Consider the following 13,721-nt stretch of genomic DNA (forward strand, 5'->3'; position numbering starts at 1 on the left):
TGGTAAACTCTATAAAACCTTCTATAAAAGATTTGAAAACACACCCAGCTTAGAGCACCACATTTATTTCCTTGCAAGTTTACATTTTTGTTGTTAACAGTCACTTCAAATAGATGAAACTCATCTATCGCCTGGCAGAAGTGTATCACTGCCAGGCAGTAGAACGTACTGAGTTCCAATACACTTTTATAATAAAATGCCCCCTTCTGGCAGAAAGTGGTACCTGCTTTAGTCCAACGACGTGCACAGAAGAGGATGTTGGTCTTCATGGTAACTTTATGCTTTGCTGTTCCGTTTTTCTCTTATGTGAATTACTGAATTGGTGGGTTTGTAGGTTTCTTGGCACTGATGAATCTATTAAGTCACAAATTTTAACAAGGGTTGAGATCTTGGCCCTTTCATTCACCTGATATTATGCAGTTTAATCCATCCAAAACCTATCTGGGTGGTCATTATCCTATTGAAACACCCAACTGTGTCCAAATATAAACCGCCAAGTTGATTCAAGATGACGCTGAGGAAGTTTTGGATAGTGACAAACTAGCTACACTCTATAATAACTGCCATCAATGGGATCCTATAACCTTCAGAACCATATTAAAAGATTTAAGCCATAATTCTGAAATTATTAAAAACTAAAACTTTTACATAATCATATGTTACCTCTACCAGAAAAAGACATTAATTTCTGAAACCTAATTAAAGGTATACAACAGGACATGTAAACCTCTGAGGAGAATGGCTTGTTCCCAGTCAGGTCTGCAGGCCAGGTTCAAAACCAGCAAAACCAGACACCGTTCATCTCTCTTTCTAATCCAGCCACTTTGAGCACCAGGGTTCAATTGTTTTATTTTTAATTTGCAAAAACTTAAAATTTGGAGTTTACTTCCACTTAGCCATGACTCAAACTGACAAATACATTGTTTTCATTTAGCTATATTTTCAAATGCATAGGCTGGCAAAAAGGAAAATGAACATTGTTGTTTTGAAATATCGCTCCAAAGTCACCAGCCTGTCCCACTCCACAGCTGAGTGAAAATGGAATTGGCAGACATTTTACACTAGATGTCCCCCCTCCACAAAAATATCAAACTACATGTCCAAAATACACATTTTGGTGTATAAAAAAGCCAAACCCATCTCAAGGATGACTGCAACATTAAATTAGAATCCACATAATGAAAATACCATCTTTAAAGAAGACGGGTTCGCTATAAAGTGAGTTCATTGTCTGATCCAGCTGACTGGATGTGAGTCAGAGGCCGTCAGGATCAGCAGCCTGCAGGGCCGAGGCCCAGTTCTGGTCAGACGGAGAGTCAGGCAGTACCCAGCCCTGAGGAACCCCAGATCCATCAGGATGATCTGCTGCCGCCAGGAACACGTCCCAGTCTCTCCTGAAACAACAGCACACCTTATCAGGACCTTCTGTCAACACAGAGCTCACAATTTCTGCTAATGGAAAACAAAAAAAAACAGCTTCGCTAAGACTGCATGGTGTTCAGTCACCGTGGTAGCAAAAAACTCAAACCAACCAGTTAATTTGTTCCACATCTAAAGTTAGAGGCTGAAGACCAGACCAGGCCCAAGGCAAGGCTCATCAAGACTCTGCTTAGGGCCCACACACCACGCATCAAGAAAACCTTTTCTGTATTATCTGTATAGTTGCTATACTTTATAGTCTACTGCCACAATTGGTGAAATATAAAACTTGTTAACTTGTTTACTGTAGTGTTTATCAGTTGATGTTACTTTTAAATAAATAGTATTACGGTTAAATAACTTCGCATTTCAAAATCCTCTTTTTTTCTTTCTTCAGTTTGCTACTCTTGTAAGGTTAAAACCAATAGCCATAATAACACTGGACATACAGAATGGCTTTAGGAATGATAAAGCAGCTGGTGTTGATCAGATGCTTTATCATCTGGTCAACACCACATTGATAAAGCATCAATGTGGTGTTGATGCTGGTGCAGACCAACCTGATGTGTATGAGCGCCTGCAGGGAGTGCTCTGCCTGGCTGTAGTAGTCAGTGAAGGGCTGCAGGATGCTATCAGCTGGAGGCTCATCTGCAACACAAACACAGCCATCAGGAGGAGGAGGATGAAGATCCAGAGCCAACCTGGAGGAATCTAACAGCCTGGCTGGAAAAGCTGCTACCTCCAAACAACATGGAGTCCACCCTACGCTTCCTCTCCAGCTGCCGCTGCCTCTCCTTCCTGATTTGCCTCTCCTGCTCCCTCCTCCGCTCCTCCTGCTGCTCTCCTTCCAGCATCACCATCAGAGCCTTCTCCTCGGCCGAGTACAGCTCCGTCCTCCTCTTCATCACACCCCTCAGCTGCTCCAGCTGACCGCTGAACGCCTCGTCACACTGCAGCTCTGTGCCGATCCCTTTAAACAACACGGCTTACAGAGTTATGGCTGTGCTTGCAGCTCTGTAGTCAGCTCATTAGAACAGCAGAAGTTATGCTGAGTTAGCCTTTAAGCCACTTGATCCAGAATGTCATCATCAAAGAAGATTTTTGGAAATGTTTTGATTTTTTGCTTCAGAGCCTAAAAGAGTCTGCTGATCTGGAGGAACAAACCATCTCTGCTTTTATTTATTTATTTTTACTTTTTTAAAATTCTGAACAATATAATAAGACATACTTCATAGCATAAAAGGGAAATTTAATATAACTGAACAGAAAAGTAAATAAAGGATGATTCAAATATAAAACAAGCAACTTAGTATAAAGAGTAAAAATCATCACAACTTTCAGTTGTTAAAGTGAATTAATGGTATATGATATTAATGACTGAGACAATTTAGTGCTTCCTTAAACGCCTCCTTCGCTAGAGGACCCAAATTTGGGTCCTCGGCGCTTGCCGCAACAAGATCAGTTGAAAACACATGCTATACATTTATCAATATAGGGATATTGCATATCCACGTATCAGGAAAAAGCTCTTCTAAATGATAGAAACAATATTTTCTACCTCAACAACACCCAGCTTAAACACTAAGCAGCTTGATGAAAAGAAACACAATTAGATGCTAACGAGGGTAACGAGGCATAACAGGTAAATCCGCGTTTCCCCATCGTAACACTGTACACCGGTAAAAAACGCAACAATGAAAGAGTGACGAGGCCCAATGCCCACAAACTATTTATCAGAGTAAAGCCGAAGCTCTGCCGTTTCCAACAATACCAGAGTCACCACGCTACGTGCAAAACTCACTGAACCAGCAGCTACAGAAGAAAAAAAGAAATAGCTAATTTCACGAAGCTAAAAACATAAATTCAGTCCTACCTTTGCCGTTTCGTGGTCATAATCGTTATTAGAGTAAATATTTCCACTTGGTTCGATAATCCATTTTCCCTGCGTCCATCTCACATTGTTTTCGGCTCTGCCCAGAGCCTCTTCCGTCTCCTAGCTACCATATACAAAATCTAGAGGCGAACTCAGTCAATGTACGCCACACATAGACATAATATAAGGATATATATTATATATATTATGCTTATATTATGTCTATGACGCCACATGCGTTTTCCTCGCTGTAATTAGTGAATGGCTTTAGGTTCCGTATTAATGTCAACGCCCTCGGATTCTATTGGCTCTGACAGTTCAAAAGACATGTCAATCATTAAAATTGGCCAATGGGTTCCCGAGAAACTGCCCAGCGTAATTTTGAATGTTTGAATGGAGAACTGCATGATTTTACGCGCAGTGCATTGTTATTGTAATGTAATTGTGAGATATATTAGTTTTTTCCTGTGATCATATCATTTTGACAAATTAGTTTTCATTGCTATTTGCATTTTCATTGTTATATAATTATATTTGAAATGTTATTATGAGTTAATCTGTTCCATTTTCAGACTATTACAATTTGTCTATTTTTTTCTCTTTTTATGAATGAATGCAATGTGGATTTTTAAAAGGAACCTCCAAAAACAATTAGATGTAATTACTTATCTATGATAAATAATCATTTATTATATGATAAGAATAATTGATTGAAACAGAACCTACAGGAAAAAAAAAACCTGAGAAAGTTCAAATGGCACAAATTGTGCCAAAATGGCTAATTTGGAAGGTCCACCTAGATTTTTATCAAGTAGTACCTCTCTAAAACTCATATGATTAACTTTTTTTTTTCATGAAACTTGGCACAATAAAAGGTCAGACTGTGTACCGTTGTTTACTACATGTTTTGGATTTCATCTGCATTGCTTTGAAAGGAATCTTAATATATTGAACTGTTTTTTAGGCGGAAATAGATTTTTTTTCTTAATTTCTGCTGTGTATCATATTAATTTACTTTCCTCAGTAACAGACAGGGTGCTTTTTAGAGGTGTAACATGTTCACTAGGGTCGTGCCTTTGTTTTGATATCAAAACAATTAAAATAAACTCTGTAGTTCTTGAGATACATTCAATTCATTTTGGGCATGTTATTTTCAGCCATATTTCTCAAAAATAGGCCATGAGTCTGAGAAGTTTTAAATACAATAATATCAATTTAAAAAAAGAACTGTTGGAACTGGGGGTGCATTATAAAACAACATAAAAATGTAGTTAGAATATTAACTTATTATTGCAGTTTGATTCTTGGTCCCTGCTACAAGACCAACTTCTACTAGATCAACAGTTTACAGTGGAAGAAGTAAAGATTCTTATTTAAGATCCAGCTTTGAAAATGTTTCCAAAAAACATTTATGACAAGAAGTGGTATTATGTTAAAGTTTATGGATGGTTTTAAAATGGAGATCATTTTGCAGGAGAGTAACTACGGTAACGCCCAAATCAACTTTTGTTTTGCTGATAAAATGTCTAAATGTTATTTATGCTTCTATCTTTACAATCATAAATATAGAGCCATAAATATGGTTGTGTGAACTTGAACATTTTCATGTAAATTTGCTTAGTTCTGCATTATTTTGCCTAAAACAGTCTCACTGCAGTTTAACGGTGCAAAAACCTAAAACAAAATTTCCAATATTACAGAACCTGTTCATGAAAGTCAGAGTTTTATCACATATATATTCAACGATATCTTTAAAGATCTGACATGGAAAATGAAAGCAGACTTTTGTACTTTTTTACAACCATCTGAGTTTGATGGAACCAATTGGATCAGAACCAATCAGATTTAAACCTCTACAGATTTAATTACATCACTCCACCTAATGGCATCTAGTTTCCAAATAAAATGACAGCTGACCTGACTTATTTTTTTTTTGATCATTTGATCAGATAAATATGAGGACTAATCTGGGTAAGTAAGCTGAGACAAAAGTTCTATTTTAGGGAGTAGAAACTATTAAAAACTTAGATAAATTTGGAGCAGAATGTTGAGAACAACTTCACTTTTATCCATTTTGGATATTTCTCTTGTCTTTCATATGAATAATTCCTGATACTTCACTTCTTTTCTAACTGGGACATGAAAAAAGAGTCTGGGGAATGATCGTGAAGGATTGTCCCTCTGCAGATCTCAGATTTGTGCCGTCTCTTAAAAACTGGCTCCGTCATCTGCTAGTTGACTTAATACTAGTGAGTTTCCATCACATTTTAACGGTTCAACAACTGAATTATTTCTGAGAAAAATGGCTTAAACTTCTGTCCTAAATAAACAGCAGAACAGCATTAACCCGACCTTTCCTGGACGCTGCCTCCTTCCTGAGCTGGCGTAGCTTCTCCAGAGATCTCATTATGTCCTGCATCCTCTTCACATCGGCCTGCTTCCTCCTCACCTCACACAGGACAGCGTCTGCAGACAGCTTCAGCTCCTGCTCCTGAGAACCAAAGGCATTCAGAAAAACCCTCATATTCATCCTTCTCTACATAAACATCTTCATCCTTCTCTACATAAAGTATTACCTTCTTCTTTTCTTCTACTTTTTGTATCTGTCTCATCCTCCATTTGTCTATGGAGGCCTCTTTCTCAGTGCTGAGTTCTTCTGCCAGCACCTGCTCCACCTGCCGGTCCTTCTTGGCCCTCAGGCCCCGGGCCCTCCTCTCCGCTATGCGGGCCACTTTAACTTTAAGTAGATCTAAATTCTGGGAGTCAGTGAGTTTCTGAACTTTGGCCTGAACTTCTCTCTTTATGTGCAAAGCCATCTGATAGGACTCAGACCAGTCGCTGTCTGAGTGAAGATTGTGCTGGAGAGAGAGACAGAGCTCCTTCAGCCGGGAGAGCAGCCGAGCTGCGCCGTAGAGAGCCTCTTTGAAGACGGGGACAGAGCCGAGGTCTGACCGCTGCTCCTGCGGGTTGTCGGGAGGTCCACCTCGGCTCTGGAGGAACCGGGTTAACCACTGGCGGTCCTGCCACCTCTGCAGCTCCTCCTCATCCTCTGGGTGTGCTGCAGTTTCCCAGCTGCTTTCCCGCTGCAGAGGATGAGGCTGTGGGGGGCCCGATGAGCCCCGGTAGGGGAGGCCTCCATCGCGATAGTCCTCCCGCTGCCTGAGTCCGCAGTCTGCCCGGAAAGGAGCGGCGCCGAGCTGCTGGAACGCAGCCTGAAACGTAGGGACTGCAGGGCTACGGAGCGTGTTTCCAGGGGCGGGAGGCGCCATTCCCGGGAAGTGTCCCGGAGGAGGACAGACAAAATTAGGCGGAGGGACAGATGGGTCGAATCCATAAGGAAGGGGACACTGAGATGTACCGAAACCTGCTCCCCCAGAAGGAGGTGCGGGGAAGTTAGCCGTAGGAGGAATCCATGGTGGAGCGGTGTGGTTCGGCTGCTCGGAGGCGGGCTGTTGTATCCCTCCTTCGAAGACATGATGAAGATGGGGAGCATCTGCCTGTCCGCGCTGATATGAACCATCCATGCTGACTGACCATTACTACCTTCATACAGCCATGATTATCCGCTTCTTCTGTTGCCGATTGGCGGCAGACAAACTAGCTTTTTGTGCATTTACTGCCACCGTCTGGACTGCAGTGTAGCAGAACATATTCCAAAATCCTTTTTTGTTGGACAGTGAAGCGCTCCAGAGCAATAGAGGGCGGTATAACATCAGCCCTGTCAAACTAACACAAAAAAGGCAAAATGAAGTTTGAAGCATAGCCATAATAACTTTTATTATGTCTATGGTTTGAAGTACTGTTCATTTTTGTTTAACAGACGTAGTTAGATTTCTGATGGCTTTCAAAGATGGCCACATGCAAATACTAGAAAAGTTTGTTGCATTCAGTAACATCAGAATATCTGAGCGTTTAAAATAAAAAAAAATGTGAAAAGTGGTTTTCGTAAATATGTGGACTTATATGTCTTCCAGTTTCTTCAGGTAGCGCCAGTTATAAATTAATGCCACATACATGAAGTGAATTTCAAACATAACCGGGTTGCTCCCGGTTTGGACATTTTATGTAAAAAAAAAGAAAAAAGAAGAAGCTAGAGACGAAATATAAATGTAAATGTAATGGTTCTGTTAGTTCTAAAATATTGCAATACGTGTGGGCAGTTGTAATCGTTTAATAGAACTGCAACACAGCCGAAAATCTTTTGATTTTAAATAGCAAAACAAGGAAGATAATATTCCGTGGTTGGTTGATGCAGCCAAAAAAAACTATGTTTTCCGACTTCCGGTCGTATCTAAACGCACCTTTTTGCGTGAGTCGCGGTAGACGCTTTGCGGAAGTAGGTAAAAAAGAGTCATAAGACCATAAGACCAGCCTGAAGATACAAAAAACATGCAACCGTGACATGGATGAACACTCTCGGGCACCGTGACTCACCGCCACCCGCAGCAGGACGGCAGCAGTGGCGTGAAGTGGCGACTCGACCCCTTTGAATTTGTGAGCAGCGTTAGCAGCTAGTAGCGGGTTTTGTTCGCTGGCTGTTCGGAGGAGAGGGAGCGCTTTCCGAGCTGATTCAGTCCCGCCTGCATGTGACAGCTCAGATGGAGGAGATCAAAGTGTCTCCTGACTACAACTGGTTCAGAAGCACAGTACCCCTGAAGAGAGTAAGTACACCCACCTCCTGGTGTTTAGATCCATCAAGTTATCCGGAGACAGCATTGGAAGGTTGATTAAACACTCATGTTTTTTGTATTATGAAGCATAACTGCTTCATAATATGTTTATGTTTTAGCATCCATCTGAATAATGTGCAGTTGCGCCACTGCTCCCAGGCTAAATGCGTATTTCAGAGCTCTAGGTATAATTGATCAGTATATTTTCATATGTAAGGTTGCAATAGGCTGCTATATGTCAGTGTACGTGGAAGTTGCTTAAACAAGAGGCTTGCCATGATTTGATTAAAACATTTGGAAATGTCTTCATTTGAATATTAAAATGGAAGTGTTATGTAAAATCTAGTTTCACATCATATTATAATACTCCCTCATCATAAACATACCTAGAGTGTTGCTTTGATTCTTTCATGTATGCTTGGAAAATCCTTTTATCTCCCGTGGCAACCATTCAGGGGTGCCTAAACTCTTCCTCTTACAAAGCCCCGCCTATTTCCACAAGGCTCCTCCTTGAAGCTGTAATCTCCAGCAGAGCCTTTCCTCCCCCTGCTCCTCCAGACAAGTGGAAGCAGCAATTAGCAAACACCTGGTGGAACTGCAAATCTTGTGAGCTCATCAAATCAACTACTTCTGAGTCCAATGCTCCTAAGAATAATTGTACAATGGAGGAACATTGTTGTGATGACGTGCTGAAGATGGAATGGCTTCTTAAAAAAAACAGAGACCCAATTTCAATTACAAAGTCAAATTTCTTTTAAGTCATGTATTATATGCAGCATTTTTATAACAACTGATGGTAACATAGTTATTTGATTGTGCTATAAAATGACACTAAGGCCTGGAAAATACATAATACTGCCCTTTAGGAAGCTGGACGTCACATTGATTAACTTGTATTTTCTGCTGTTGTTATGATGCTATGTAGGCAAACTGTCAGCCAGGAAGTTCAAGAGAAAGAAGGGACAAAAATTATGTAGTTCCATACTGACTGCAGCTGCTGCTGAAGTCAGTCTGGTTTTGCATCTCACCAGCTCAGCCACAGCTCCCTGCATGGGGCGGGGGACATTGTAAAGACCGCTTGGTCTGTTTATAGCTTCTAATACAAGGTTTCCCCCAGAAAAAGTGCTAAGCCCAGTGGTGGGGGCGTCGAGGCGGTCCACTGGCAGTCCACCGGCAGTCCACCGTGTTTTTGTATTAAGAGATGTTAAGTTGACAGGAAATGTGAAAGTATTACTGTGTAATTATATGAAAAGATTTCCAGTGAAATGCTATTTAAACCCACAACTAGTCTAAAAACAATAAATTTGCACTTCTGTTTTATCCAAATTAAGTCAGCGGCTCCATCAGGCCCTCAAGGGCCCCATAAACGCTAATGTTTTAAAACAGACCACAGTTACATAAATGTAACACTTTTTTATTGAGATTATCTATGCTGTTAAATTTTATTCAATTGTTTAGGAATACATAAATTAAATGTTTTTAAATTGTTTGACATTTAAATACAAGATTTTAAGGAGCTGGCAAGTTTACTTTGTAAAATTTCAAGAACAATATTCATAGTTAGATTGTTTTGTTACCATACCAACAATCTGATGCTGTGAGTTTAATCTTTAAGTTTGAGCTCTGTTTGTTCACAAATACAATTTAGTAAACTGCAATTATAACTTATTGCTTTTTAGGCTGGCCAATTAAACTACTCCCTTCTCCCATATTTCACTAAATCTAACACAGAAGCTGTTAGAGCTGCTCATATTTTTAGCAACAAAAGGGGCCCCTAAATCAAATTCTGCTCAAGGCCTCATGCAGCCTTTGACCGGCCCTGCATGATGAGGTAATCTGCAGCACTTCGCAGAGATGCGCAGCAAACGGGAGTTCTATTTCATCCCTACTGACCGCCAGAGGGCGGTGCTGAAAGCACTGACTGTTCCCTTCGCGCATGCGCCGTTCGAGCAATAATATCAACAGAGTCACACCTGTGACCTATCGGATGATCAATCAGAGGCTATATAGCATGACATCATCCGACGCTCTGTTCCTCATTTCTTCTCGCGCGCGGTTCGCTTTGTATGGCGTAGGCCTTTTGGATTTCTGGATCTTTTCGCTGTCGTTGGACGCCCGACTGCCTGTTGGCCGGAGTTGCGGTGTAACGCCCTCCGAGGGCTGCGACGGATCTTCGTTTAAGGTACTGTAGCTGACCACTCTGCCTGCCCTTGGTCCGCTGGATTTTCTGTAATTGGTGACGGTAGCGTCTCGCACCCTCTCCCAATTTCAGCAGATTGTAGCTTTGTGTTGAGCTCAACTGACTCTCCGTTTGCTGCTTTAATTGGTGACGGCGGTGTTCTCCGCCCCCTCTCCCAATTTTAGCAATCCTCCTGTTTTGGGTTGGGCTATGTGTTGCCCCTCCGTTTGTTTAAATTGGTGGCGACAGCGTTAACGCCCCCTCTCCTGATCTTGATCTGTTTTTCATCATATGCTGGACGTAGCTGACCTCTCTGCCTGTCCTTGGTCCGCTGGATTTTCTGTAATTGGTGACGGTAGCGTCTCGCCCCCTCTCCCAATTTCAGCAGATTGTAGCTTTGTGTTGAGCTCCACTGACTCTTCGTTTGCTGCTGTGATTGATGACGGTAGCGTTCTCCGCCCTCTCTCCCAATCTTGATTTGTTTTGCATCATATGCTGGATGTCGCTGACCGCATCTGCCTGTGTTGGTCCGCTTCTTTTTTTTGTTGTTTTTTTTCTGTAATTGGTGATGGTTGCGTCTCGCCCCCTCTCCCAATTTCAGCCGATCTTGTGATCATAGTTTTGTGTTGGGCTCACCTGACTTCCGCTTGCTGCTCTAATTGGTGATGGCAGCGTTTTCGCCCCCTCTCCCAGTTTTATTTTTTCGACCCTTATTCTGGTAATGAGGAGGAGGAGGTACAGTCGTCTCGCACGTCAGAGACTGGAACGCGCTCTTCGTCTCGGAGTGCGGCTAGTGGCTGGTGACAGTTCAATGCAAGACATCTTGCTTATGGCCTTGAGACAGCCACAGCTGGATGTCCCGCAAGTGATGGAGTATGCTCCTTGCAGTGCCTTTTTCAGGCACGGACGAGCCCCTACTCCCTTTTCTCCCTCCATCAGGGGAGTATCTCAGGGAGTTGCATGCTTGTCGGTGGGACCCTAGAGCCTTTTCACATCTCTCCACCGATGGTCAGGTGTTGGCGGCTAGGCAGGAGCCGGTCAAGACAGGATCACATGCCTGCGGTCGAACCTGCTATTGCCTCGCTCATTGTGTCTCCGGATGAAGCCCTGCGTGATGTTCGGTGCCTGCGGGCTCAATGTCATATGACAGATGGCTTCCTCTGTAACTCGTAATGCCGGAACACATGCCGGCCGCCTTGGCAATTCCTTGCCGCACCTCATGGTTGCCCTTTCTCTGCGGCAGACTAGACTACAGCTATCAGGCCTCAGCAGGGGTAGGTCCCCTCCTTCTCATAATCGGAGGCGCCCATCAGCTGGCCCTAGCATTCAGCTGCCGCCTTGGGGTTCTGCTCGGCCTGGTGGGTCTTACCCTCGTGATGTACAGCAGAGACCCAGCAGGGACTTTTGTGAGCCGGTCCGCCAACCAACCGGCACACTCCCGTGCGCTCCCGTTTGGCCTCTCCCTTTCCCTGAGGGTGTTCACTCAGTGCGTGAAGGCAGCCCTCTCTCTTCTGCAGGGCCATGGCATGTAGGTTCTGCCATACCTCGACGATTGGCTTCTCTGCGCCCCATCTCGAGAATATGAATCTCGCGATACAAGTCGCCTGCTCGTTTATGTGCCCCGGTGGGGCCTCAAGATGAACTTGACGAGCTGTCTGATTCCATCACAGACAACCACTTTTCTTGGGTTGCTCCTGGATTCTCGCTCCATGACAGCCAACCCATTTGCCCAGCAGGTGGATGACATTCTCCAGCTGAGTCGATTCAGGCTGGAAGGGCAGCTTCCTTGCATTGCCTTCCTGCAGCTACTGAGCAAACTAACATAGTTACTCGTGTTGTACACTTGGTCTGCTGTCACTGCATCCTTTGCAGCTCCGGGAGAGTGGTCCCTCCACAGCGACATAGTCCGCCTGATCTGAGACCTTTTTGATCAGGCAGAGGTCGACCTGTTTGCCACAGAGGAGTCAACCTTTGTCCTCTATGGTTTTCCCTTACAGGGGCTGCAGGTGCACTGGTCCAGGACGCCTTGGCCCATCCTTGGCCCAGGGTCCTCTATATGCCTTTCCACCCCTTTCCCTGATTTGGCCAACTCTTCGGAGAGTCCTCAAGGAGAGCCAAAGGATTGGCTGGCACGGCCATGCTTCCTACTTCTGTGGAATCTGGGTCACGGGGTCCCATTGTGTCTTCCGACCAAGAGGAATTTACTGTCTCAGTTGGGGGGTTGGATATGGCATCCTCATCCTCAACGCCTCCGGCTGTGGGTGTGGCCACTGGGAGGCTTGAATAGCAACTGACTGGGTATTCAGGTCCCGCCAGGCACCTCAACTCGTCAACAATATGGAAACAGATGGCGTCTGTTTTCCCTTTGGTGTTCTGCCCGTATTGATGATCCAGTCGCCAGTGTGGTACACACTATTTTGGAGTCTTTTCGGTCTCTTCTTGATAAGGGCCGCTCTCCTTCGACACTTAAGATATATGTAGTGGCTATATCATCTAGTCATGCTGACCTTGATGGCTGTACAGTGGGGACCCATAATCTGGTTTCTCTTTGTTTTGTGTGGTGTTCGTAGACTGCACCTGCCAATGGTTCCGCGAGCATGTGTTTGGGACCCGTCCTTGCTCCTCAGTGCTTTATGGCACCCTCCATTTGAGCCTTTGGTTTAGGTGGACCTCAAGTGGTTGTCGTGCAAGACTGCCTTTTGTTGGCTATTGTCTCAGCTAAGAAAACTACATGCCTTCTATCAGCCCATCATGTCTCAGATGGAGCTCAGATGGTTATGGTGATACATTGTGGCCAAACCCAGCATTTGTCCCTAAAGTGTTTTCTCATTCTCCTTGTAACCAACCATTGGGATTGGTGCGTTTTCAGCCTACGTCAGGGTAAGCTGGTGATAGATCTGAATTGCTGTGCTCAGTGAGGCCACTGGCGGCATATATTGCAGCCACTGCTGCTATAAGATGCTCAGACCAACTGTTCTTGTGTTATAGGGGCCCTAGATTAGGTTGTCCTCTGTCCAAACAGCGTCTCTCCTATTGTGGACGTCATCTGTCACACCTACACTGCAGGACAGTCAGCGTGAAGGCACACTCTCCCAGGAGTGTCCACTTCCTGGGCAACCTTGAGAGGAGTTCCACTGGAAGCTATGTGCTGCTGCATCATGGGCTTCTCTGAGCACATTCACTAGATTATACGATGTGAATGTGGCCTCCTCTCATCCTCTAGACCAGGTTCTTTTACAAGGGTCCTCTGGGCCTCCTTAGTGAGGTTTGTGCTCAGGATTCCTTGTGACATCGCTGGTATTGGTCATTCAGTGCTTTCATCCCTACTGACTGGCGGTCAGTAGGGATGAAATAGAACGAAAGTTACGAATGTAACTGATAGGTACTTTTTCTCGAACCTATATAAAAAGACCACAGACAACGTATATGAATTTTATAGACAAAGCTTTTGCAAAAGGAGAACTCTCCGCCACCGCCTCTCCAGGCCGTTCACAGAGAATTCTGGTCTCCTGCCGCGGGAGCCCCTGTTTTATTGTCAAGCAGAACAACCAGAAAAAAACAACAGAGGTCGTAAAACATT

The 13,721-nt window shown here is 43.8% G+C and overlaps 2 protein-coding genes and 1 long non-coding RNA gene across 3 annotated transcripts in view; 2 read left to right on the forward strand and 1 right to left on the reverse strand.

Moving 5' to 3' along the window:
- Positions 1 to 832: 832 nt before the first annotated feature.
- On the reverse strand, positions 833 to 7,367 carry pdcd7 (programmed cell death 7). Its single transcript, XM_007568212.2, has 5 exons — positions 5,869 to 7,367; positions 5,645 to 5,783; positions 2,159 to 2,389; positions 1,980 to 2,067; positions 833 to 1,394 (listed from the first exon to the last, which is right to left on the reverse strand). The coding sequence occupies exons 1-5, from the start codon at positions 6,814 to 6,816 to the stop codon at positions 1,256 to 1,258; spliced, it is 1,545 nt and encodes a 514-aa protein (XP_007568274.1). The 5' UTR covers positions 6,817 to 7,367; the 3' UTR covers positions 833 to 1,255.
- Positions 7,368 to 7,631: 264 nt separating this feature from the next.
- spg21 (SPG21 abhydrolase domain containing, maspardin) overlaps positions 7,632 to 13,721 on the forward strand; it is a 16,550-nt gene continuing 10,460 nt past the window's right edge. Inside the window, exon 1 of the mRNA XM_007568213.2 lies at positions 7,632 to 7,953. Coding sequence (XP_007568275.1) covers positions 7,891 to 7,953 — 63 coding nt within the window. The 5' untranslated portion in view covers positions 7,632 to 7,890. The remainder of the gene's footprint in view (positions 7,954 to 13,721) is intronic.
- LOC107838201 (uncharacterized) overlaps positions 8,759 to 13,721 on the forward strand; it is a 7,514-nt gene continuing 2,551 nt past the window's right edge. The window contains exon 1 of the long non-coding RNA XR_001664252.1: positions 8,759 to 9,068. This is a non-coding gene — a long non-coding RNA (uncharacterized LOC107838201). The remainder of the gene's footprint in view (positions 9,069 to 13,721) is intronic.

This window comes from Poecilia formosa, unplaced genomic scaffold (assembly GCF_000485575.1).
Source record: "Poecilia formosa unplaced genomic scaffold, Poecilia_formosa-5.1.2 Scaffold219, whole genome shotgun sequence".
Taxonomy (NCBI): Eukaryota; Metazoa; Chordata; class Actinopteri; order Cyprinodontiformes; family Poeciliidae; genus Poecilia; species Poecilia formosa.